Source organism: Trifolium pratense, linkage group LG3 (genome assembly GCF_020283565.1).
Source record: "Trifolium pratense cultivar HEN17-A07 linkage group LG3, ARS_RC_1.1, whole genome shotgun sequence".
Lineage (NCBI taxonomy): Eukaryota > Viridiplantae > Streptophyta > Magnoliopsida > Fabales > Fabaceae > Trifolium > Trifolium pratense.
The window spans coordinates 11,364,503-11,388,717 of record NC_060061.1 but is presented as its reverse complement, the minus strand read 5'-3'; the positions used below and the strand labels follow the sequence as shown (position 1 = coordinate 11,388,717).

Genomic DNA, 24,215 nt, shown 5'->3' with positions numbered 1-24,215 from the left:
GCTTAACTAACTACCAACCGTTAGTTGGTCCGGTGGTGATTGACGTTGGACTGGTAGGAGGATCACGGTTTGGACCAAAATTGAAACTTTTATCTCTTATTAGTATAGGACAATTTTTTGTCTTAAGTGCAAAATGTTAAAATACCAGTAGTATCTTAAGGTAATTTTTTTTTGACAGTGCATTAAGGTAGAAAGTTGAGACAGCTTTATTTCAAATACATCCCAACTTTTGGTGGCTTTCTGATCAAAGTTGCTTGCTCAAATGAATAAGCAATTTCAATCAACTTTGGTTCTGACCCTTTCAAACCTCCAAAGCAAATTCCAAATGGCATACCCTTTTCATCATATCCTGCTGGAACACTCACTCCAGGATAACCTCCAATTGCAAGTATGCTACTAAATGATGAAAAAGGTGTTACCACAGCATCAAGTTTATTCATTTTCATCAGTTTCTCAAACCCATCTTGTGACCATCTTGCCAAGTTTAACAATGCTTGTGTCTGTGCTTCCCCAATTCCGTCAGTCTTTTCGGCTTCCACCATGACATCTTGGCCATACTCCATCTTCTCCTACAAATTTTCATACAACAATTATAAGATGATATCATAATCAAAACTAATTAATATCCAATTATCCATAAAAAAAATCACATGTATACTGACCAATTCTGTGGGTGTTTATTGTTGAAGGCTATCACATCTGCTAAGCTTTTCACTGGTGAAGTAATTAAATCTTTGAGGTATGCATTCAATGATAGTTTGAATTCAAAATTCAAAGCAATCGCTTCACTTTGACCATTGATAATTTCATCAATGTTATCAATCTTCAAATCGTCGACCACAGCTGCACCTTTTTGCCTGATAATTACATCAATGTTATCAATCTTCAAAATTCTAACATAGTTTACTGTAAATAAGTCTGCAGTGTGGTTCTTGTAACTATATATTTTCAGGAGTGATCGATAATGTAGCTACTTCTTCCAATTAGGTTATGTACACAGGAAGATTCAACACAAATAATGTTGAAAATTGTTCGTCAAATGACATTTATACTTTATCAGCTTAGTTGATTTGATCTTCATTCATTAAAGCTTCATTATAAGTATTACTACTTGACAATAATGGCTTCAGACTTGGTTACCTTAACGTTTTTAGGTGTAGTTTCATGCAGAAAGGTGTCATTTCCAAAATCATAGTACCGTCTCACTACTCCTAATCTCTTTCCTCTTAGTCCGTCTTTCTTTAGAAACTGAGCATAGCCACCTTTTGGAATATACTTTGATGCTTCAATTGTTGCATTATCGTAAGTGTCGATGCCTGCTATAGCTTCAAGAACATGAGCAGCATCTGATACAGTCCTGCAAACTGGCCTGTACAAAACCATACAATCTATGTTACACGCGTTAAAATACATACACTAAAAGCAATAGAAATGCAGACAAATGCTATATAGGCTTACCCAACGGTGTCTTGCCTGGGACTAATTGGAACTACGCCTGCCCTACTGGTGAGACCAACTGTTGGTTTGATACCTACTACCGAGTTCATACTTGAAGGGCATAGAATTGAGCCATCGGTTTCAGTACCAAGTGACACACTCACCAAATTTGTTGCTACTGATATTGCTGATCCACTACTTGATCCACACGGTTCGTCCAATGTGTATGGATTCTAGAATCATTCATACCAAAGTTCCAATCAGAAAAAGACAAATAAAGCCATGTGGCATTAGGCCTCCATATAAATCTAGTTTTTTTCACTTAACATAGAAAGCCTTATTGCAAAGTTTGATTTATCCCTCACTCAATCTTGAGCCATTCAGCTATATATAATCTTTGTTGACTTGCAATTATGTAATTACTCGGTACTGGTAGCATCCATATTAAGCATAGTAAGTAGTAAACTATACAAATCTATATGACTTTTTAGATATTGAATAGCTAGGCAAATATTGTTAAGAGGTCCCACATCAGATGTGAGTTGGCCTGAACATGAACTTATAAGTAAGAGGCAATCCCCACCTTACGCCAGTTTTGTAGGGTTGAGTTAGACCCAACTCCCAATTCTATGATGGTATCAGAGTCTCTCGAAGATCTGTTGGGCCACCCGCTATTCGGGCCACTCACCATTTATATCCACGCACCAAGCCCGATAGTGCCGGGCGTGATGGACTATGTTAAGAGGTCCCATATCCGATGTGAGTTGGTCTGAACATGAGTTTACAAGTAAGAGACGATCACCATTTACAATACATGATTTGCAATGCTATTGAAAAGAATGTACTTTTATCAGTAATTTAATGGACCAAATTGACCAACAAAAGACACATTCAAGACTAAACAAACCAACTAAAGCCACATTCGAGGACTAAAATGAGATATATTCAATTACCTTTCCTTGTCCACCTCTGGCACTCCAACCACTAGGAGCTTCAAAAGTCCTGTAATGTGACCACTCACTCAATGTAGCCTTCCCCAATATGATAGCTCCAACATCCCTTAACTTGGTAACAACACCTGCATCTCTTGGCAACACTGATCCAAGAAGTGCAAAAGAACCAGCAGTAGTGTTCAACTTATCCTTAGTAGCAATGGTATCCTTAACCAAAATGGGAATTCCATGCAACCTTGAAAGAGAACTTGGTGGTTTTTCTCTTCTCTCATAATCAGCTCTATCTGCATGTGCTAGTGCATCTGGATTCACTTCCAAGACTCCTTTGAGAATTGGATTTTGGATTTTGATTTGGTTGAGGTAGAATTCAACAAGTTGTCTTGATGTTAATTGGTTTGTTTGAAAAGCTAGTTGAAGATCTTGTACTGTTGCTTCTTTGATAATAGAGAATTCAGTGGTTGAAAATGTTGGTGACAACATAGAAGGGAAGGTAAGTAGTAGAAGGATTTTAGAAAGGAATTGGAAGAAAGAAGAAGCAAGTGATGAATCCATAAGTCATGAAACCACTTGTGAATCATTATTAGTGGATAAATAAATAATAATTTCTTATTTATCAAATTATCTTTATCAGGAATCACTGTTGTTCAAAATAGAATCACTGTTATCAAATGCAAAAAAAAAAACATCAATTTAGAATCTTACAATTGAAAAAAGGAAAATGCTATCTAGTGCCCCCGGGGCACTAGTTAAGGATACTAATTATAGTAAAATTACATTGAAACTTGTGTAGTCAATGTTTGTAAAGTATAAAAAGTGTCATTTCCAATGCAAAAATTGCTTCTTTTGTATCCTTAACTAGTGTCTCGGGGGCACTAGTTAGCATGACCCCTAATAAAATAACTCCCCCCTTCCCTATTCTTAATTAACTGTCGTTTCGGTATTTTAAGAATACGATTTGTCAATTATGTTATTTATCAATTACTCCTATCATTTTTAATAAAGTTAAATAATATTATATATTTGGAAAGCTATTCTTTTTGTACATAACATATTAAATATATTGGAAAGAGAAATTGTCTTAAATTTATTGGTGAATTAAAACGAGGATATAATAAGAAGAAAATGTGAAAAAATACATTTCGTGATGTTACTATTTCAAAACGACTCCTGAAAAGAAACAGAGAAGTAATAATAAATAAAAATAATGTTTTATTTACACTTAACGATGAATTATACATCGGCTGAAATCGGCTTGATAATTGCCAAGACTTTTAGACATTCTGATCATGCCCCATGTTTATATAGATATTAGTCTTAGATTAAGGCAAATAGCCGATTAAGGTAAATGATCTTTAGGTTACGATTTTTGGCCAACAAGGCTAGCATTTGTCAATTATCAAGCTTATACTCTTTTCAAAAAAAAAAAAAAGCTTATACTCAATTTTAGGGATGACAAAAAAACCCAAACCCGAGAGACCCACCCGAACCCAAACTCAAGTCAACGGGCGAAACCCGATTTGACTGGATTTGGGTTTGGGTTCGGGTGACACCCGATAATATGGGTGTGGGTTTGGTATCAGTCATACCCACACCCGAAACCCATACACCCACCCGAAATATTTTATAATTACCTAATTACCCCCATAGTCTCCCTCAATTTCCTTGGAAGACCTTAAATTTTAGTTGTAATTTAATTTCTTGAAAGTATATGTTGTAATTTCTTGAAAGTCTATGTTTGAATTTCTTTGGAAGACCTTAATTTTAGTTGTAATTTAATTCAAAGTCTATGTTGAAATTTAATTTCTTAAATTTGCAAATTATTTTTAAATGTGTTGTGGGTTTGGGTTTGGGTGGAAAAAACCCGAACCCAATGGGTGTGGGCGTGAGTGTTGTTTTGCCACCCGAACAGTCTTTGGGTTTGGGTTTGGGTTTGGGTGATGATTTCGGGTGTGAGTTTGGTAAGTGTCAAACCCGCACCCATGGGCGCCCGTTGCCATCCCTACTCAATTTAAGGGGTAAAAACTCAAACTATTTAAGTAATTTTTACTCATGTTTTTCCTTTATTTTTATGATTTTTTAAGGGAAAATGCTAACTAGTGCCCCCGGGGCACTAGTTAAGGATACTAATTATAGTAAAATTACATTGAAACTTGTGTAGTCAATGTTTGTAAAGTATAAAAAGTGTCATTTCCAATGCAAAAATTGCTTTTTTTGTATCCTTAACTAGTGCCCCGGGGACACTAGTTAGCATGACCCTTTTTTAAGTTAGTAGTGAAATATCCCTACATACCATACTAAAGTTTTTTAGAGTTGTTAAGAAACCCACAACTAAGAAGCAAAGTCATTCCTTAATGTAATCGCTTGAAGAAAAAATAGTCAAATGTGAAATTTGTTTAAATAGTTTCTCACAAAACAATCATTTTACATGTTTTATTATTTTGTTACACCTTTATTTAATAAGAATCAATAAAGCCATTATTGAGAGATTTTTTTTTTAAAAAAATGTAATTTTTATTAAATTAAAATCTATAAAAATAAGGATGAGGGCTCACATAACAAAAGAAAGAAACAAAAAAAACTTGTTCAAAATAAACAAAAGAAAAAAAGGGATGAGGCTCAATTAAATCTCACCTGTGAAACATTGAAATAATACAATTGGATGGTTTGGATTAAAACTGAAAATCTAAGTTATTAATTTATTAAAAAAAAATCTAAGTTATTAAATACTACCTCTATCTCTAATTATAAGATCATCTACAATGATTTAAACACTCAACACTCACTTTTTTAACTCCCAACACTCCACATTATTTTTTCTTTCTTCCATCTAATAATTCAACATTCATTCAACTTTTACCCTCTCCAATAGTTTTTTATTCAACACTCTACCTCACCACTTTTTATTTCATATTCTTATTTAAATTTATATTTTTGTTTTTATGATTACATAAAATTACAATTATCGATTAAAATTAAATTAAAATAATTAATAAACACTTAACAATTTATTTTTTTAGTTTTTTAATAAAAACAAAATTTATTTAAATAATTTATATGATATAAATCAAGGATACAAATAATTTAAAATGCATGCAATGCAACACACAAACAAGGTAATTACTATGATACAAATAATTTAAAATGTAATGCAACATACAAGCAAGATAATTAGTACGATACAAATAATTTGAAATGATTATTGTGATCCATTTCACTAAAAAAAATACTAAAACTTCAAAATAAACACTAATAGAAAGATAATAATAAGATTAAGATAGTGAAAAACTAGGTTTTATTTTCTGTGTCCAAATCAAATGAACCAAGTCTCTATTTATAGACAAAAAAAAATCATGAATTTTGGTAAAAAAATTTAAAAATTAAAAAATAATTTGCAATGAAATAATTGAGTTCAAAGTATTAATGTGATAAAAATCCAGCCAACCAATCAAAACGCTACACGTGTCAGGATCAGATTTCTCTCTCCACATTCAACTATGTTGAACCCTTTCAACACTTCTCTCATCCACATCATTTTTCAACAATGGTTTTCAACTTTCAACATCCTTTCAACACCAACTTTCAACTCCTATTGTATATGGTCTAAGACCTAGTTTGACAAAAATGTACTATTTATTTACCTTGTTTTGATCGTATTTTTTTAATAATATATAAAGGTAAATATTAGCATATAAGATCTTGTTCAATTTGTTTTGATAAGTATTTTCAAAATATTAAATTTTATAATTTTTACAAATAGACAATTAAAGATATTAATGATCAAAATTGTGCATTGGTCAAACAAGATCTTATAATTAGGAACAAATGTAGTATTACTACTTCCTCCGTCCTTAATTATAAGGCCCTTTTACAAAAGAATAAGTACCTAAATATAAAACTTTTTACAAATTCTTAAGATGAATTTATTACCCTTTTTCCAAACACACCCCTTAATAATATTATCAATTTGTCTTGGAATATCAAAAATGAACGATGAATGTATTAATATACAAGGGTGCTTATAAAAAAAATAAAAATAAAAATATACAAGGGTAATTTAGTAATAGTAACATACTTTTGTGACAAAATTATTACTCCAATAATTTTTGTTAATACCCGTCATTTTTGAAAATGTTGTTATTAAAAGGGACGGAGGGAAGGTAAAAATATACTACCTGTGTTTCTAATTATAAGACCTGTTTGACCAGTGCACATACGACAATGCACAATTTTGATCACTAATATTTTTAATTGTCTATTAATAGAAATTATAAAAATTTAGGCTTTAATGCAGTTTTGATCCCCCTATTTTGAAAAACCTGAACTTTTGATCCCCCTATTTTAAAACTCAGCACTTTTGATCCCCCTATTTTAGTTTTTTGTTAGTTTTAGTCCCCCACCTCAATTTGGTCAAACTTTTGCTTATGTGTCATGTTCACTGATGACGTGGCATTGTGCATGTGGACAAACAATTTCCTTAGATAGTGTCCCGAGCCCCAATCTTTTGCTTCTTTGATTGCAGTGATGTAAACACGATCATCTTAAGAAATCCCATTGCAAAACATGCATCTCTATAGGTCAAATATTGTGTGTCACCAATTTTTCTGACATCATCATAGCAAGTTGTCCACATGTACAATGTCACGTCATCAGTGAGCATGACACATTAGCAAAAGTTTTACCAAATTGAGGTGGGGGACTAAAACTAACAAAAAACTAAAATAGGGGGATCAAAAGTGCTGAGTTTTAAAATAGGGGGATCAAAAGTTCAGATTTTTCAAAATACGGGGATCAAAACTGCATTAAAGCCAAAAATTTAATATTTTAAAAATACTCATCAAAATAAATTGAACGAGATCTTATATGTTAATATTTATATTTAGATATTATTAAAACAATACAGTCAGATAAATGAATAGTTTGAATAGGGACGGAGGTAGTAGTATTTTTTTAAGCTAAAATAGAGAGACCCTTAATTTCGCTCCAAATTCCAGTGATGTCTCCCTCCATCTCCATCCATCAAGCTTTGGTACTGGCAGTGGATACTTCAACTGGAAGCACCATTCCTTGCCATGTAGATGCAATGCAACAGATTCTCTCAAGGTTCTTTCATTTGCTTCAATTTATATCTCAAATTACATCCACGACTTTATTTCTTTCTAATTCCAACCTTATATATGTCTAGTTTGTTCAAGAAATGGTTTTTAAGTCAGAAAAATCAATGCTTTCATAATTCACATTCAGTTAGGCTCTGTTTGGTAAGACAATATTTTGAGCTTATAGCTTCACATTCAGTTATCAATTCAATTTAAGACAGTGATGGAATGCAGATACCTAGCTTCTCGTTTTTATAGTCTTACTCTCTCTCTTATGCAATAATTTGGAATTTATTGGAGATGCACTGACAGTGTGTAAAATAGTTTTACATGATCATTCAATAAAAACTATTAATTTGCCATGTTATATCAAGAAAGTAGGGTGATGTGGCGGAAAACAGGGTTGTTTATTGGTCGATAGTGTAAAATTATTTTACACTTTCATGCATATTCCTTTTTCTCAATAATTTGTTTTAAAGCTATCTTATATGGCGAGCTTCTCAGCATTTATGCATTCGGGTATATTTCTTTCTTGCATTATTTTCTCTCATGATTTATATGAACACAACTTCACCATACATAATGTAGAATCCTTATTGTATGCTGGATTTTCAGACCAATCAACAATGTTATAATTTAGATTTTCTTACAGTTACAGTTCATGTAATGTAAGCTCTTCAACTCAATTTACTAGAAAATGAGATGAAGCAATCATATTCCTAGCATTACTACTTCAAATTTCCAACTTCCGAAGGGGGGGTGGTTTTCTGATCAAAGTTGCTTGCTCAAATGAATAAGCAATTTCAATCAACTTAGGTTCTGACCCTTTCAAACCTCCAAAACAAATTCCAAATGGCACACCCTTTTCATATCCTGCTGGAACATTCACTCCAGGATAACCTCCAATAGCAAGTATGCTACTAAAGGATGAAAAAGGTGTTACCACAGCATCGAGTTTATTTCTTTTCATAAGTTTCTCAAATCCATTCTGTGACGATCTTGTCATATTTAATAATGCTTGTTTCTCTGATTTTCCAATCCCGTTTGTCTTTTCAGCCTGCAGCATGAGATCTTGGCCATACTCGATTTTCTCCTAAAATTTAATAAAAAAGTTAAGATGCTATAGTGAACAATATTAATTAGAAATGATTTTTTATGTTACAAATAGACATGGCACGGATAGTAACAAATAAATGTTATTAGTTGATTCTATACAACTATCATTCTATCAACCCTTTGTTTCTGTCAACTTTTGACTTCTATATATATTCGGTTTTGCATAAGTTAATTTTGTGATTGCCATATAATTCGTGAAGCAAACTTTCCGTAAACAATAGCATATCTCTTAATTATTATCCAATATCCATAAATAAAAGGGGCTTCATATATATATATACTAACCAATTTTGGGTGTTTCTTGTTGAAGGCTATCACATCTGCCAAGCTTTTCACTGGCGATGTAACTAAGTCTTTCAGGTACGCGTTCAATGATAATTTGAATTCAAAATTCAGAGCAATCTCTTCACTTTGATCGCCGATAAGTTCATTATCAATCTTCAAATTGTCAACCAAAACTGCACCTCTTTGCCTGATTTTGAAGTGTATGAGACTTAATAACGCTTCATTCGAGGCATTAGTACATAAAAAATAGTAGTTTTAGACTTGAATTACCTTAGCGTTTTTAGGTGTAGCTTGAAAGTTTCATCCAGTAAAGTGTCACCTCCAAACTCGTAAAATTGTCTCACTACTCCTAATCTCTTTCCTCGTAGTCCATCTTTCTTTAGAAACTGAGCATAGCCACCTTTTGGGATATACTTTGATGCTTCAAATGTTGCATTATCATAAGTGTCGATGCCTGCTATGGTTTCAAGAACATAAGCAGCATCTGATACAGTCCTGCAAATTGGCCTGTACAAAACCACACAATCAATGTTACACATTTATAATTTATTAAAGCAAAATGTCTTTTAACAGGGAAAATTGTGTATGCAAATGAAAGGGTGTAGCCGCATATTGATGTAAAGAAAATGCAGGCATTGCCAATTTGCATATAGGCTTACCCAACTGTATCTTGTCTTGGACTAATTGGAACTACACCTGCTCTACTAGTGAGACCAACAGTTGGTTTGATTCCAACTACTGAGTTAAAACTTGAAGGGCATAAAATGGAGCCATCGGTTTCGGTACCAAGTGACACACTCACCAAATTTGCTGCTACTGATATTGCTGACCCACTACTTGATCCACATGGTTCATCCAATGTGTATGGATTCTGCACAACACAAGTACATTTGTGAACTCCCCATTTTCTAGAATCATTCATCGAGATATCATTTTGAAGTTTCAATCAGAAGAAGGCATAATGAAGCCATGGCTTTAAGCCTCCAATTTTTTTTACTATTACTGATTAATTTTTTATTTATTTAATAAGGACTCATGTATATTTGAACACCTGAAAATAAGGGTTAATGAAGTTAAATGTCGTGGTTAATTATCGGTAGATGGTTGATGAATTGCGACACTTTGTGATATTCATTTAACTATCCACCGAACTTAGTTAACTATATATTTGAACTGGGTTAACCATCGAATTTGTTGTGCATATTAATTGTCAATTTTGTGTCAGAACTCATAATATCATTTCTGTTACAGAATAACATCCAAATGTACCAGAATAAGTAGTTAGCTATGGAAAAGCATATGACTTGATATGCAATGCTATGAGAAGTAGTAAATTACCTTTCCTTGTCCACCTCTGGCACTCCAACCATTAGGAGCTTCATTAGACCTGTAATGAGACCACTCACTCAAAGTGGCCTTCCCCAATATGATAGCCCCAACTTCCCTTAACTTGGTAACAACACCTGCATCTCTTGGCACCACTGATCCAAGAAGTGCAAAAGAGCCTGCAGTAGTGTTCAACTTATCCTTAGTTGCAGTGTTATCCTTAACCAAAATGGGTATTCCATGCAACCCTGAAAGAGAACCTGGTGCTTTAGTCCTTCTCTCTTGGTCAGCTCTATCTGCTTGTGCTAATGCATCAGGGTTCACCTCCAACACCCCTTTGAGAACTGGGTTTTGGATTTTGATTTGGTTGAGGTAGAATTCAACAAGTTGTCTTGATGTTAATTGGTTTCTTTTGAAAGCTAGTTGAAGATCTTGTATTGTTGCCTCTTTGATTGAGAAGTCACTGGCCAAGGTTGTTGGAAGCATAGAAGGGAATGTAACTAGTACAAGTATTATACAAAGGAATTGGAGGAAAGAGCAGGCACGTGTTGATTCCATGAGTCTTTGAAAGTTGAAACCACATGGTACCCTAATGATATATATATGTGGAATATGCTTCTGAATCATATATTAAAAATGAAATTACCACTTTATGTCTTTATCGTGTGCCTCGTGGCATTTAAATAGTAGAGTACTTTATGACTTTATTCCACTCCATAGTGCCCAATTCTTGACCATAGAAATGTCAATAACTCCATATTCAAGAATTTGAAAATTAAAGATAATATATTTTTGAATGATAGTAGCAACTTTGTATTGGTCAAACTATTTATTTGTTTGAAAGGACCTGTGTATTTTCCATTTTTAAATGGTAATATGTAAATATCTTATTATTAAAAAATTTGAGTACTAATAAAAACAGTATAAAATGAAAAAAATGATTGGATTAAATAATAAATTAAGGGCACAATGTTATTTGATATAAAAACTTTAGAGGTGTTCCAGATTATAGAAGAATAAAAATAAGAGAGATGTTCCAAAATGACATGGAGGCAATTCTCAGCATCTAAATGTGAGTATCGCTTTTCATGAGATATTAAATCAGAGTTTTGTCACATATCAATATTTCTAACCAGTTCCCGATAATTTTAGAGGTTCTTTGAATTTATATTGGCTTACAATTTTTTTCCCGCTTCGATCCAATTTATACCTACAATGATGACTTAGTTTGTTTCTAGTTATAAACATGTGTATGTAATATGTATGTCTAGTTTGTTGAAGGAATGATGGCTTCCAAGTTCCATGTATGCATTGATAATTCAGATTGGGTTATTGGTTCTCAATTCAATTCAAGACAGTGATGGAGATGCATAGCTAGCTTCAGGCCATGGTTATGGTTTATGGCAAAAGTAGGGTAGTGTTATATGCATTTTTTCAGATTGGTGTGCTTATCCTATTGAATGTATAAAACAATACTGCTAATTTGACTGACATTTAGTCTTGTATATGGATTGGAGTATCCGATATACTTTTAAAATTACATATTTTGCTTATAAAAACACACATTTTATTTCATACAATACTCTCCAGCATTCTGTCAAAGTTCCAGCTTTTACTTTTTTTTAGCTGCAAAGCATTACTAGTTCAAACTTCTAATTTTCTAAGGGGAGGGGGCTTTCTGATCAGAGTTGCTTGCTCAAATGAATAAGCAATTTCAATCAACTTTGGTTCCGACCCTTTCAAACCTCCGAAGCAAAACCCAAATGGCATACCCTTTTCATATCCTGCAGGAACAATCACTCCAGGATAACCTCCAATAGCAAGTATGCCACTAAAAGATGCAAAAGGTGTTACCACAGCATCAAGTTTATTTCTTTTCATAAGTTTCTCAAACCCATTTTGTGACCATCTTGTCATATTTAATAATGCTTGTTTCTCTACTTTCCCAATTCCGCTTGTCTTTTCAGCTTCCAGCATAAGATCTTGGCCATACTTACCAAGTTCCTCCTACAATGAAGATACTATCGTGATCAATATTAATTTGTATCCATAAACAAATAAACAAAAGGGTTCTTCTTGACATATATACTCACCAATTTCGACTGTTTATTGTTGAAGGCTATCACATCTGCCAAACTTTTCACTGGTGAAGCAACTAAGTCTTTCAGGTATGCATTCAATGCTAATTTGAATTCAAAATTCAAAGCAATATTTTCACTTGGAACACTGAGAATTTCATCAATGTTATCAATCACCAAATTGTCAACCAAAACTGCACCTCTTTGCCTGATTAATATGTATACGAGACTTATTAAAGCTTCATTAGTAGTATTAGTATTTGACAAATAATAGTTTTAGACTTACGTTACCTTAATGTTTTTAGGCGTAGCTTGAAAGTTTCATGCAGAAAAGTGTCATTTCCAAAATTGTAGTATAATCTCACTACTCCTAATCTCTTTCCTCTTAGTCCGTCTTTCTTTAGAAATTGAGCATAGCCACCTTTTGGAATATACTTTGATGCTTCAATTGTTGCATTATCATAAGTGTCTATGCCTGCTATGGTTTCAAGAACATAAGCAGCATCTGATACAGTCCTGCAAATTGGCCTGTACAGAACCACACAATCGATGTTACGCATTCATTATACGAAAATATCTTTTGATGGGAAAATGTGTGTTTACAAATGCAAGGGAACATTGATATAAAGAAATTGTAGGCATTGCCAAATTGCCATATATATAGACTTACCCAACTGAATCTTGCCTTGGGCTAATTGGAACTACACCTGCTCTACTAGTGAGACCAACCGTTGGTTTAATGCCTACTGCAGAGTTCGTACTTGAAGGGCATAAAATGGAACCATCGGTTTCGGTACCAAGTGACACAGTCACCAAATTTGCTGCTACTGATATTGCTGATCCACTACTTGATCCACAGGGATCATCCAATGTGTAAGGGTTCTGTAAACAACAAAGCACATGTGTCAACTCCTCATTTTCTAGAATCATTCATGAGAAGGCATAATGAAACCATGGCTTTAGGACTCTGGCACCCCGGTGGCTTCACAAATTATCTGCACAAGCTTTAGTCCATTGGACCAGCTATGAGACATGTTATGAAAATTATTTTATATTGTGTAATTATTTGTATAGATTTTATTCAACTCGTTAATTAGGCTCATTAGGTAAGAACCGATGTAAGACAAAATTCAGATTAAGTGAACTGAAGAAGTAGCAGTTTACCTTTCCTTGTCCACCTCTAGCATTCCAACCATTAGGAGCATTACTAGACCTCTGATGTGACCATTCACTCAGGGTGGCCTTCCCTAATATGATAGCCCCAGCTTTCCTTAACTTGGTAACTACACCTGCATCTCTTGGCACTACTGAGCCAAGTAATGCAAAAGAGCCTGCAGTTGTGTTTAGCTTATCCTTAGTTGCAATGTTATCCTTCACCAAAATGGGTATTCCATGCAACCCTGATAGTGAACCTGGTGCTTTAATCTTTCTCTCTCGGTCAGCTTTATCTGCTTGTGCTAGTGCATCCGGGTTCACTTCCAATACCCCTTTGAGAATTGGATTTTGGATTTTAATTTGGTTGAGGTAGAACTCAATAAGTTGTCTTGATGTTAATTGGTTTCTTTTGAAAGCTAGTTGAAGATCTTTCACTGTTGCTTCCTTGACTGAGAATCCACTGGCTAAGGTTGTTGGTAGCACAGAAGGGAATGTAACTAGTACAAGGATTATAGAAAGGAATTGGAAGAAATAGCTAACACGTGCTGAGTCCATAAGTGTTGAAAAGTTGAAACAACCTCGTATCTATACTGCAGTGTTCCTTATTCTTAATCATATATATAATATAAAATATGCTTTTTAATCATTACATGGATAAAAATATCTAATACCACTTCATTTTGTCTCACATGTGCTGCCTCAGAAAGTGCCAAGTCTAAATAATAGAGTACTTTATTTTCCACTTCAGAAAGTGCAAATTCTTGACAAGGAAATGTCAAACTCCACATTGAAGAATTAGAAAATTAAGGACAAAGTACTAATTTATGCTGAAAAATTATTTTCAAGACATATATAAATGATCTATTTATTTGAGTGATAAGATAAAATTATTATATAGATATATAAATATACTTTTAAACATTTGATATTAGATTATTTAGCTAAGTCACTACATTTTACGTATGTCATTTTATTTTTGACAAATTCACTACACATGAGTAAGATACATAATATGTCAAAACTTGCTATTGCTGAAGTATAGGAATATAACTTTGAAGTTCAAGGATAGTAGACTGAAATTTGTGGTTTTAGAATTATGTTTGGATATCTAATGATGAGTTGAGACCAGGTACAAAAGCAATTAGGTCTTTTTCCGTTATCCGGGGATGGGTATGTAAATCAATTGCGCCATAAACTCCTGTATATATTTGGTTCAAAGACAGATTTTTTAGCTTCTAATCTTTCTTAATGGTTTGATTGATAGTTTTCTTTGGTCTTTCCTCATCCAGCTGTTATCTAATTATTAAAATATTATCTACTCAGTCTTCTCTGCTTACTAATATTGTTGTCTATTTTCTCCGTACCATACTTGTCCAGAACAATTGAATACACAGAACAATTGTTTGTATTCATTCACCTTACATGAACCTTGTTACTCACCACCGTTCTCTTGATATAGGGACACATCTTATACCATGTTTTAACTTTTGTCATGCATTGATGTTTTCATTTTTGTTTTGATCGAAGTAGTTGTCCTTATCATGAAACTTATTGTTTGAGTATAGTTTTGCATCCAAGCTTGCAATTTCATTTCCTTTTCTTGAATCGTGAGATAATCTACTTTCTCTTTACACAATTTCTTTGGTGGGGAAAACGGACTAAACATCCCCAACAATAAAAATAACTAAAAATCGTATCTTTTTTCAAAAACAATATTATTATAAAATAGAAATTAGTTCGTGAAAAAAATATAGAAAATTAATAACTAAAAAACCCGAGCAAAATTCACCAAAAATTATAGATATGTGCACCTTCTCCACGGATATATGCATCAACGAGAGGAACAGAAAGAATACCCAAATTTATGTTGCAGATATAATAAATAAAAAATTGGTATACTTCAATTTAATTTTGGGAGAAATTCAGGGATTCGGATCTTCAGCTGCCAACATATCTGCAGCCAGCTCTGCTGCAAAATACACAGCCATAAGATCAATCTAACGGATTCTCTTCTTCTTCTTCTTTATCTTCTTCTTCATACTCTCTTTCAATACCAAATTACTAACAACACAATCTCGTTTCACTTCAAAGCACCAACAATGTCATTTTCAAACTTGACCTGTAATTTTCCAGTCACTCCCAAATTTCAACAACTTCCAAACCCTAATTTCAATCGTTCAACAAACTCAACAAAAACAAGACTATACTCTAAATTTCATCATCAAGACCAACACACTGCTCTTGTTTCCTCATTCAATCAATTGCTCCATCAAAACAATCCTAAACCACCGATAATCCAATTTACAAAAATCTTAACTTCTCTTGTCAAACTGAAACAATACTCAACTGTTATTTCACTTCATCAACAGATGGAATTAAACGGAATTGAGTCAGGCTTAATCACTTTCACCATTTTAATTAATTGTTTTTCTCAATTGGGTCAAACCTCTCTTTCATTTGCTGTATTTGCCACTATTCTCAAAAAGGGTTATCACCCAGATGTCATAACTTTTACTACACTCATCAAGGGTCTTTGTATCAAAGGTGAGATCCATAAAGCATTGAACTTTCATCACAACTTGGTTGCACACAGATTTCAATTGAATCAATATAGCTACACAATTTTGATTAATGGGTTATGTCAAGTTGGAGAAATGAACAAAGCTAAGGATATACTCAACACTATGGCTAAGAATGGAGTGCCTCCTGAGGCTTGGAGCTACAATGTCTTGATTAATGGATTTTGTAAGCATAAAATGGTAGATGAAGCCGTCAATCTCTTTAATGAAATGCATCATAGAAAAATTATTCCTGATGTGGTGACTTACACTTCGCTTATTGATGGTTTGTGCAAATCAGGAAGAATCGAATATGCTTTGGAGCTTGTCGATGAAATGCGTTGTAGAAACATTATTCCTGGTGTGGTGACTTACAGTTCACTTATTGATGGTTTGTGCAAGTTGGGAAGAGTCGAACATGCTTTGGAGCTTCTCGATGAAATGCGTTGTAGAAAAATTATTCCTAATGTGGTGACTTACACTTCACTTATTGATGGTTTGTGTAAATCGGGAAGCATCGAATATGCTTTGGAGCTTGTCGATGAAATGCGTTGTAGAAACATTATTCCTGATGTGGTAACCTACAGTTCACTTATTGATGGTTTGTGCAAGTTGGGAAGAGTGGAATATGCTTTGGAGCTTGTCGATGAAATGCGTTGTAGAAAAATTATTCCTAATGTGGTGACTTACAATTCACTTATTGATGGTTTGTGCAAATCAGGAAGAATCGAATATGCACTGGAGCTTCTCGATGAAATGCGTTGTAGAAAAATTATTCCTAATGTGGTGACTTACACTTCACTTATTGATGGTTTGTGTAAATCGGGAAGCATCGAATATGCTTTGGAGCTTGTCGATGAAATGCGTTGTAGAAACATTATTCCAGATGTGGTAACCTACAGTTCACTTATTGATGGTTTGTGTAAAACAGGAAGAATTGAATATGCATTGGAGCTTGTCGATGAAATGCCTAATAGAGGTCAACCACCTAATTTGTTAACTTACAATTCTATATTGGATGCTTTGTTCAAAAACCATCATGTTGACGAGGCAATTGCATTATTAACCAAAATTATAGAGAAGGGTATTCAGCCAAACATGCATACGTACACTATTCTTATACATGGATTGTGTATAAATGGGAGACCGGAGGATGCAAGAAAGGTTTTTGAAGATCTTTTGGTCAAAGGCTACAATCTAGATGTCTATACATATAATGCTATGATCAGGGGATTTTGCAACAAGGGCTTGTTTGACGAAGCATTAACCATGCTATCAAAAATGGAACCCAATCGTTGTATTCCGGATGATAAAACTTATGAAACAATTATTCTTTCCCTCTTTGAAAAAGGTGAAAATGATAAAGCAAATAAACTTCGTCATGAAATGATTGAGAGAGGTCTATTATATAATCAAAACTAGGTAAAGTTTTTTTTCTTTCTATTTATACATTAATACTATTTTCACTTTGTTTTAGCGTCATTTCATTTATGTAGCTGCTTAACCTAATGGGTAAAAAGGCTTTAGTTATTGTTGTTTCTTTTGTAGGGAAAAGTTTGTTACGTAGTTGGGTATGGATATTTTCTCTGGTCGTTGATGTTCTTTTATGATAAGAAGGGATAAATACATACTCGCGCTGTATATTTTTACAGGATTGGTGGTGCATCTTATTCATGCTCCTCGATGAAAATCAATCTTTGAAAATGGTAAACAAACTTGTTGAGAAAAGCACAAAACATTTGTCTCACTTTGATTTTCAATTTTTTTTATGATCAGTTTTCTTTTGCTGCTAGATTGTCTGTTGAGAGTTGGATCTGTTGCAAGCTTCAAATGTTAAACCGGCCATGTTCTCCGATTCCAATTTTCTTGTTCAGAAGATAATGTAAATACCTGTTATATGATTTCTAAAGAACAAGTTCTATTCTTGTGAATTTTTTTAAGGAACGTGATTCTTATACCTCTCTTTTGTTCCAGTTTCATCTTAATCCTTTTTACAAGTGTTATTTGCAGTCATCTTTTTATCAATGTTGAACTACAAAGCTTCATAAAATTATCTATCATGCTTTTTCAGCAGTCTATATTATTTCATAGTTGAGTTTTAGAACTAGGCTTTAGCCTTTTAATGACTGCGCTGTGAAACTGACAACAATTTAAGACCTTTTATGTCACCATTCACCAACAATAATTTCAAAATTAAATGCATAAACAACATGTCAAGCTCTTCAATATTTGCCATAGTAAAATGGAGGAAGTTGTTCAAAGGAATGCCTCTGTTAGGTACTCACTTTCCCTTAACTTGCATCATCTCCTTGTTCTTATTTTGTGTTTAGAAACTAATGGTTGAAAATAAGAGATGTACTTGATTTAATTATACTCAGTGATATCTTTGGCATTCTTCGTTGAATAGATTTCTGGAACAAAAAGCTGTAATTTCAACTTGGTTTCAATTACATGAATCATGTAAAGAAAGAGTGAAGCATTTTGTATGAGTGGTTTTTTTTTTTGGATTACCACTTAACTTTTCTTGTATTTTTTCTACCTTGTTCTTGTGCACACCTTGTGCCAATGTCGAGGTAATTTAATATATTAATTGTATGTTGATCATGAAGATTGTTAACTGTAATCTAGGTATTGATTCCATTTATGTATTATTGGCTCAAAAAACATTTGTCACCGTTACTAATCGGTGCCTTACACGAACAGTTCCACATCTTAATTTGGGAAAATTGGCTAAAGAAAGCGAGCAATTGGCTAAAGAAAGTAAAGCTGCAGTTTTTTTAATTTTTTTGAACAAGAGCTGCAGTTGGTTTTTAACCAGATAACAACCAGTTTTGGGAAAATCAATTGGACGGATATCCAACCATTTGGAATGGATCCGGTTGATAACCATATACTTTTATCCGGATTTTTTAAAACGGATTTGGATTTAGTTATGAGTTTGGGCCTCCTAACCGGATATTTTGCACAGCCCTATTTTATCCTATTGAATAATGTATATAACAATACTGCTAATTTGACTGACATTTAATCTTTTGTATATGGATTGGAATATCTGATACACTTTAAATTATATATTTGCTTATAAAAACACACATTCTATATTTCTATTTCATACAAAACTTTGCCCCAGCATTCTGACAAAGCTCTCCTTATTCCAAAGCAAAATTCTTTAACGGTTCTTTCGTTTAGCCTCTTGTTTGTATTGTCTTACAGTAGATTTTCTGTTATGAAAATCGCTTTTTAGTTTGAATTTGTAAAAGAATCTTTTTCATGATATTTTGTATGTTTGTGCACATGCAATATTTCTTCTGCTGAACTATATTGTAGATAAAAATAAAATATCATGTTTTTCAAAAATTTAAGCAAATGTTGGTAGAGAAGCGAGATTAAGTGACAGTTGAGTTGATTCAACTGAACATGAAATTGATGATTTTATAAGGGTGAATAATGTAGTACTAAGTTCTGGTATAACAAGAGGGAAAATTGTTAGAAATAACAAATCTGTCAAGGGAAAATTCTGGTATATTTCTTGATTCTTGCATTATTTTCTGTCATGATTTCCATGAATACAACTTCATCATACATGTAAATCCTTTTTTTAAGGTAGATTTTCAGACCAATCAACAATGTTATAATTTGACTTTCTTACAGGTACAGTTCATGCATTGCAAGCGTAATGTAAGTTTTTCAGCTCAATTTACTAGCGGATGAGAAGATGCAATCATATTCATAGGAAGTGGAGCGGGATTTCAAAGAACATTACCACTTCAAACTTCCAACTTTCGAAGGGGAGGTGGCTTTCTGATCAAAGTTGCTTGCTCAAACGAATAAGCAATTTCAATTAACTTAGGTTCAGACCCTTTCAAACCTCCAAAGCAAATTCCAAATGGCACACCCTTTTCATATCCTGCTGGAACATTCACTCCAGGATAACCTCCAATAGCAAGTATGTCACTAAAGGAAAAAAAAGGTGTTACCACAGCATCAAGTTCATTTATTTTCATGAGTTTCTCAAACCCATCTTGTGACCATCTTGTCAAGTTTAATAATGCTTGTTTCTGTGCTTCCTCAATTCCATTTGTTTTTTCAGCTTGCAACATGATATCTTGTCCATACTCGATTTTCTCCTACAATTTTTATACAACCGTTAAGATGATTTAGTGATCAATATTAATTAGAAATGATTTGTTACAAATAAGCATGACACAACAAGTAAACAAACAAATGTTATTAGTTGATTCTATACAACTATCAACCCTTGTATTCTGTCTAACTCCGACTTCTATATTTTTCGGTTTTGCATGAAGATAATTTTGTGACTGTCATACAATTCGTGAAGCAAACTGTTGGTAACAAATAGCATAGCTCTTGATTATTATCCATAAACCAAAGGAGCCTCATATATATATATATATATATATATACTCACCAATTTTGGGTGTTCCTTGTTGAAGGCTATCACATCTGCCAAGCTTTTCACTGGTGAAGCAACTAAGTCTTTCAGGTACTCGTTCAATGATAATTTGAATTCAAAACTCAGAGAAATCTCTTCACTTCGATAACCGATAATTTCATCAATGGTATCAATCTTCAAATTGTCAACCAAAACTGCACCTCTTTGCCTGATTTTTAATTGTATATATATACATACATATGAGACTTATTAAAGCTTCATTAGAAGTATCATACGAGACAAATAACAGTTTTAGACTAATTACCTTAACGTTTTTAGGTGTAAATTGAAAGTTTCATCCAGTAAAGTGTCATTTCCAAACTCATAAAATAGTCTCACTACTCCTAATCTCTTTCCTCTTAGTCCATCTTTCTTTAGAAACTGAGCATAGCCACCTTTTGGGATATACTTTGATGCTTCAATTGTTGCATTATCATCAGTGTCTATGCCTGCTATGGTTTCAAGAACATAAGCAGCATCTGATACAGTCCTGCAAATTGGCCTGTGAAAAACCACACAGTCAATGTTCACACATTTATTGTAGCAAAATGTCTTTTAACTGGGAAAATAAATTTTGTTTGCAAGGGCATAGCCGCATGTTGATATAAAGAAAATGCAGGCATTGCCAATTTGCATATAAACTTACCCAACGGTGTCTTGCCTCAGGCTAATTGGAACTACACCTGCTCTACTGGTGAGACCAACTGTTGGTTTGATACCTACTACTGAGTTCATACTTGAAGGGCATAAAATAGAGCCATGTGTTTCTGTACCAAGTGACACAGTCACTAAGTTTGCTGCTACTGATATTGCTGATCCACTACTTGATCCACACGGTTCATCCAATGTATATGGATTCTGCACAACACAATTATATGTGTGAAGTTCCAATAAGAAGAAGGCGTAATGAAGCCATGTCTTTAAGCCTCCAAAAAAATTTACAATTATTGACTAATTTTTTATTTAATAAGGACTCATAAGCTAGAAAAAGGGCCCAACCTTAACATAAAAAGGCTGATTTCATTTTCAAAGTTTAATTTAGCCCCTCCCTCAGTCTTGGGCCATCTTAATGCAGTTTACATACGCAGTTAATTACAGAATTTTTTTTTTTCTACCCCAACAATCTTCATTCTACCCCAACATTTTTCTAAAAATACCCAATATACCCTTATTAAAAATTAATATATTTTAATTTTTTTTTCGTATTATATTGTTCCGGTAGAATTTTCATCCTCCCAAAAAACTGTTCCGGTAAGTATTTATCGTTACCGGTAAGTTAATTTTACCGGTACACTTTTTAAAAAGTGTTCCGGTATGTTAATATTACCGGTACACTTTTTAAAAAGTTTTCCGGTATATTACCGGTACACTTTTTAAAAAGTGTACCGGTATTTTAATTCTACCGGAACACTTTTTAAAAAGTGTACCGGTATGCTATATTGTACACGGTGGTCATATGACTCATATCTAGCACAATTTGCAGATTTGCTTTCTTTCTTGATGACTTGATTATAAAAATTGTCTCCATTATTTTATTATTTTCAATTTATTTCCATATGCTGGACATATGTGACTATGAATTTGGTTGAAATGCAGTTTCTCATCCTCTCTAATACATGCATATTTGCTGTAGAATGTGACTATTGACCATTATTTTCAGCCTCATGAATTATATTGAAGAATTTATGGATGCAATTTCTGTAGATTCCAGTTTTATGACATCAATATTCATTTTCTGCTTTATGTTGACTGTTTACAGGTGATTAAAGGCTTTGAACCAAAAGACCGTTGTAAGCTTCTTAAATTTGTCACCAGTTGTTCCCGTGCTCCATTACTTGGGTTCAAATACTTACAGCCACCTTTTACCATCCACAAGGTATGCTCTTGATTTTCTATGTTTGATAGGCATATAAGATCATTTATACCATCACCTCTATTATCCCATTTGTTTTGTTTATCGTAATGAAATATGACATGGTTTGCAATTTTGGTTGCTTCCTCTCAGATGCTATTTAAGTTTCGACAAAGAATGGCATCCTGGTTTAGTTTGGGAAGATATTGGTTGCTTCAAGAGCCAAACAGAGTAATGACTGCGTGCAAACAGCCTGTTGGTGCGATGGTTGTTACTCCAAAAATTTCCATTATCCCATTGCATGGAGATTCTGTTGTATTTATTTTAAGCAGGTGTATACAGTTGAATTAACATACCGGTACACTTTTTAAAAAGTGTACCGGTAACATAAACATACCGGAAAACTTTTTAAAAAGTGTACCGGTAATATTAACATACCGGAACACTTTTTAAAAAGTGTACCGGTAAAGTTAACTTACCGGAACAGTTTTTTGGAGGATGAAAATTCTACCGGAACAGTATAATACGACAATTTTTTTTTTTTTTAAATATATTAATTTTTAATAAGGGTATATTGGGTATTTTTAGAAAAATGTTGGGGTAGAATGAAGATTGTTGGGGTAGAAAAAAAAAATTTCTTAATTACATCATGTAGCTGGCTAATGAATGTCACAAGTCATTAATCATCCACAAACGTTATTAACCACGATTTTCAGGTGTATATTTGAACACAAATTGTGATTAATGAATATCTTGTATACTTGAGCCTTAAAATACATGCATATTTGCACACAATTTTGATGGTTAATGGATATCTTGTATATTTGAACACCCGAAAATCACAGTTAAGGAATCGTGGTTAATTACGTTCAGTAGATGGTAGTGAATTGTGATACTTAGTAATATTCATTCGCTATCCACCAAAACTTAGTTAACCATATATTTGAATCGTGTTAACTATCTAAGTTGTTGTCCAAATTTATTGTCAATTTTGTGTCATAATATCATTTCTGTTACCGTATCCTCTGAATGTACCAGAATAAGTAGTAAGCTATACAAAAAAATCATCTGACTTGATATGCAATGCTATAAAAAAGATTCAAGAGTTCTAGAATTGAATTGAAAAGCAATTTCACAATAAGTAATTAAGAAGCAGTAAATTATCTGACCAATTTCACAATAAGTAATTAAGAAGCAGTAAATTACTTTTCCTTGTCCACCTCTAGCACTCCAACCAAGAGGAGCTTTACTAGACCTGTAATGTGACCACTCACTCAAAGTGGCCTTCCCTAATATGATAGCCCCAGCTTTCCTTAACTTGGTAACAACACCTGCATCTCTTGGCATCACTGATCCAAGAAGTGCAAAAGAGCCTGCAGTAGTGTTCAACTTATCCTTAGTTGCAATGTTATCCTTTACCAAAATAGGTATTCCATGCAACCCTGAAAGAGAACCTGGTGCTTTAGTTCTTCTCTCTTGGTCAGCTCTATCTGCTTGAGCTAATGCATCTGGATTCACCTCCAACACCCCTTTGAGAACTGGGTTTTGGATTTTGATTTGGTTGAGGTAGAATTCAACAAGTTGTCTTGATGTTAATTGGTTTCTTTGGAAAGCAAGTTGGAGTTCATGCACTGTTGCTTCCTTGATTGAGAATCCATTGGCCAAGGTTGTTGATTCTCTAGCAAGGAATGCGACAAGAAGTATTATAGAAAGGAATTGGTAGAAATAGAACCTACTCGCTGAAGCCATTAGAGCACCACACATATCTTAAAGTAACAACACCACTCTTGATGACATTGTCTGTATTGTTATATGCTTCTTGAAGAAAAATATCTAGATGAATATATTGCTTTATCGGTATCAAAAAATAGTGTCTGATATGAAATATGATTTTGCGATGACATTTATC

General features: G+C 33.5%; 5 protein-coding genes across 17 annotated transcripts; 1 reads left to right on the top strand and 4 right to left on the bottom strand.

Annotated features, from left to right (window-relative positions):
* Positions 1–38: 38 nt before the first annotated feature.
* Positions 39–2,947, bottom strand: LOC123914255 (probable amidase At4g34880). Its single transcript, XM_045965339.1, has 5 exons — positions 2,391–2,947; positions 1,459–1,670; positions 1,133–1,369; positions 659–857; positions 39–569 (listed from the first exon to the last, which is right to left on the bottom strand). The coding sequence occupies exons 1-5, from the start codon at positions 2,940–2,942 to the stop codon at positions 207–209; spliced, it is 1,563 nt and encodes a 520-aa protein (XP_045821295.1). The 5' UTR covers positions 2,943–2,947; the 3' UTR covers positions 39–206.
* Positions 2,948–7,983: 5,036 nt separating this feature from the next.
* Positions 7,984–10,807, bottom strand: LOC123914246 (probable amidase At4g34880). Its single transcript, XM_045965329.1, has 5 exons — positions 10,223–10,807; positions 9,544–9,755; positions 9,155–9,391; positions 8,885–9,071; positions 7,984–8,576 (listed from the first exon to the last, which is right to left on the bottom strand). The coding sequence occupies exons 1-5, from the start codon at positions 10,766–10,768 to the stop codon at positions 8,217–8,219; spliced, it is 1,542 nt and encodes a 513-aa protein (XP_045821285.1). The 5' UTR covers positions 10,769–10,807; the 3' UTR covers positions 7,984–8,216.
* Positions 10,808–11,673: 866 nt separating this feature from the next.
* On the bottom strand, positions 11,674–14,043 carry LOC123914248 (probable amidase At4g34880). The gene is made up of 5 exons (XM_045965331.1): positions 13,453–14,043; positions 12,959–13,170; positions 12,580–12,816; positions 12,304–12,496; positions 11,674–12,217 (listed from the first exon to the last, which is right to left on the bottom strand). The coding sequence occupies exons 1-5, from the start codon at positions 13,996–13,998 to the stop codon at positions 11,855–11,857; spliced, it is 1,551 nt and encodes a 516-aa protein (XP_045821287.1). The 5' UTR covers positions 13,999–14,043; the 3' UTR covers positions 11,674–11,854.
* Positions 14,044–15,276: 1,233 nt separating this feature from the next.
* LOC123914243 (pentatricopeptide repeat-containing protein At1g63330-like) lies at positions 15,277–20,073 on the top strand. Of its 13 annotated transcripts, XR_006811784.1 has the most exons (4): positions 15,292–16,562; positions 16,878–17,423; positions 17,550–17,707; positions 17,795–17,932. XR_006811784.1 is itself a non-coding variant. In XM_045965323.1 (3 exons), exon 1 carries the CDS (start codon positions 15,543–15,545, stop codon positions 17,421–17,423), a length of 1,881 nt encoding a protein of 626 aa, XP_045821279.1. In that variant the 5' UTR covers positions 15,293–15,542; the 3' UTR covers positions 17,654–17,658; positions 17,795–17,883. The 13 variants fall into 13 exon arrangements, 6 of the variants coding, with proteins under 6 accessions (XP_045821276.1, XP_045821279.1, XP_045821282.1 ...); XR_006811778.1 differs by having other exon boundaries at positions 15,277–17,423; positions 17,795–17,883; XR_006811781.1 differs by lacking the exons at positions 17,550–17,707; positions 17,795–17,932 and adding exons at positions 18,205–18,278; positions 19,653–20,073 and having other exon boundaries at positions 15,293–17,423.
* Positions 19,504–24,169, bottom strand: LOC123914247 (probable amidase At4g34880). The gene is made up of 5 exons (XM_045965330.1): positions 23,513–24,169; positions 21,101–21,312; positions 20,720–20,956; positions 20,431–20,623; positions 19,504–20,128 (listed from the first exon to the last, which is right to left on the bottom strand). Exons 1-5 carry the CDS (start codon positions 24,068–24,070, stop codon positions 19,769–19,771), a joined length of 1,560 nt encoding a protein of 519 aa, XP_045821286.1. The 5' UTR covers positions 24,071–24,169; the 3' UTR covers positions 19,504–19,768.
* Positions 24,170–24,215: the final 46 nt, after the last annotated feature.

What these genes read in the sequence shown, in the direction of transcription:
- LOC123914255 (XM_045965339.1), bottom strand. Translation starts at nt 2,942, where the DNA reads ATGGATTCATCACTTGCTTCTTCTTTCTTCCAATTCCTTTCTAAAATC. An exon ending in CCAGAGGTGGACAAGGAAAG is followed by an intron (nt 1,671 to 2,390) that starts GTAATTGAATAT and finishes GAATGATTCTAG; the next exon opens with AATCCATACACATTGGACGA. An exon ending in AACACCCACAGAATTGGTCA is followed by an intron (nt 570 to 658) that starts GTATACATGTGA and finishes GAAAATTTGTAG; the next exon opens with GAGAAGATGGAGTATGGCCA.
- LOC123914247 (XM_045965330.1), bottom strand. Translation starts at nt 24,070, where the DNA reads ATGTGTGGTGCTCTAATGGCTTCAGCGAGTAGGTTCTATTTCTACCAA. An exon ending in TTACACCTAAAAACGTTAAG is followed by an intron (nt 20,624 to 20,719) that starts GTAATTAGTCTA and finishes ATTAAAAATCAG; the next exon opens with GCAAAGAGGTGCAGTTTTGG. An exon ending in ACAAGGAACACCCAAAATTG is followed by an intron (nt 20,129 to 20,430) that starts GTGAGTATATAT and finishes TAAAAATTGTAG; the next exon opens with GAGAAAATCGAGTATGGACA.
- LOC123914248 (XM_045965331.1), bottom strand. Translation starts at nt 13,998, where the DNA reads ATGGACTCAGCACGTGTTAGCTATTTCTTCCAATTCCTTTCTATAATC. An exon ending in CTAGAGGTGGACAAGGAAAG is followed by an intron (nt 13,171 to 13,452) that starts GTAAACTGCTAC and finishes TGTTGTTTACAG; the next exon opens with AACCCTTACACATTGGATGA. An exon ending in CCAAGGCAAGATTCAGTTGG is followed by an intron (nt 12,817 to 12,958) that starts GTAAGTCTATAT and finishes GGTTCTGTACAG; the next exon opens with GCCAATTTGCAGGACTGTAT.
- LOC123914246 (XM_045965329.1), bottom strand. Translation starts at nt 10,768, where the DNA reads ATGGAATCAACACGTGCCTGCTCTTTCCTCCAATTCCTTTGTATAATA. An exon ending in CTACACCTAAAAACGCTAAG is followed by an intron (nt 9,072 to 9,154) that starts GTAATTCAAGTC and finishes CTTCAAAATCAG; the next exon opens with GCAAAGAGGTGCAGTTTTGG. An exon ending in ACAAGAAACACCCAAAATTG is followed by an intron (nt 8,577 to 8,884) that starts GTTAGTATATAT and finishes ATTAAATTTTAG; the next exon opens with GAGAAAATCGAGTATGGCCA.
- LOC123914243 (XM_045965326.1), top strand. Translation starts at nt 15,543, where the DNA reads ATGTCATTTTCAAACTTGACCTGTAATTTTCCAGTCACTCCCAAATTT.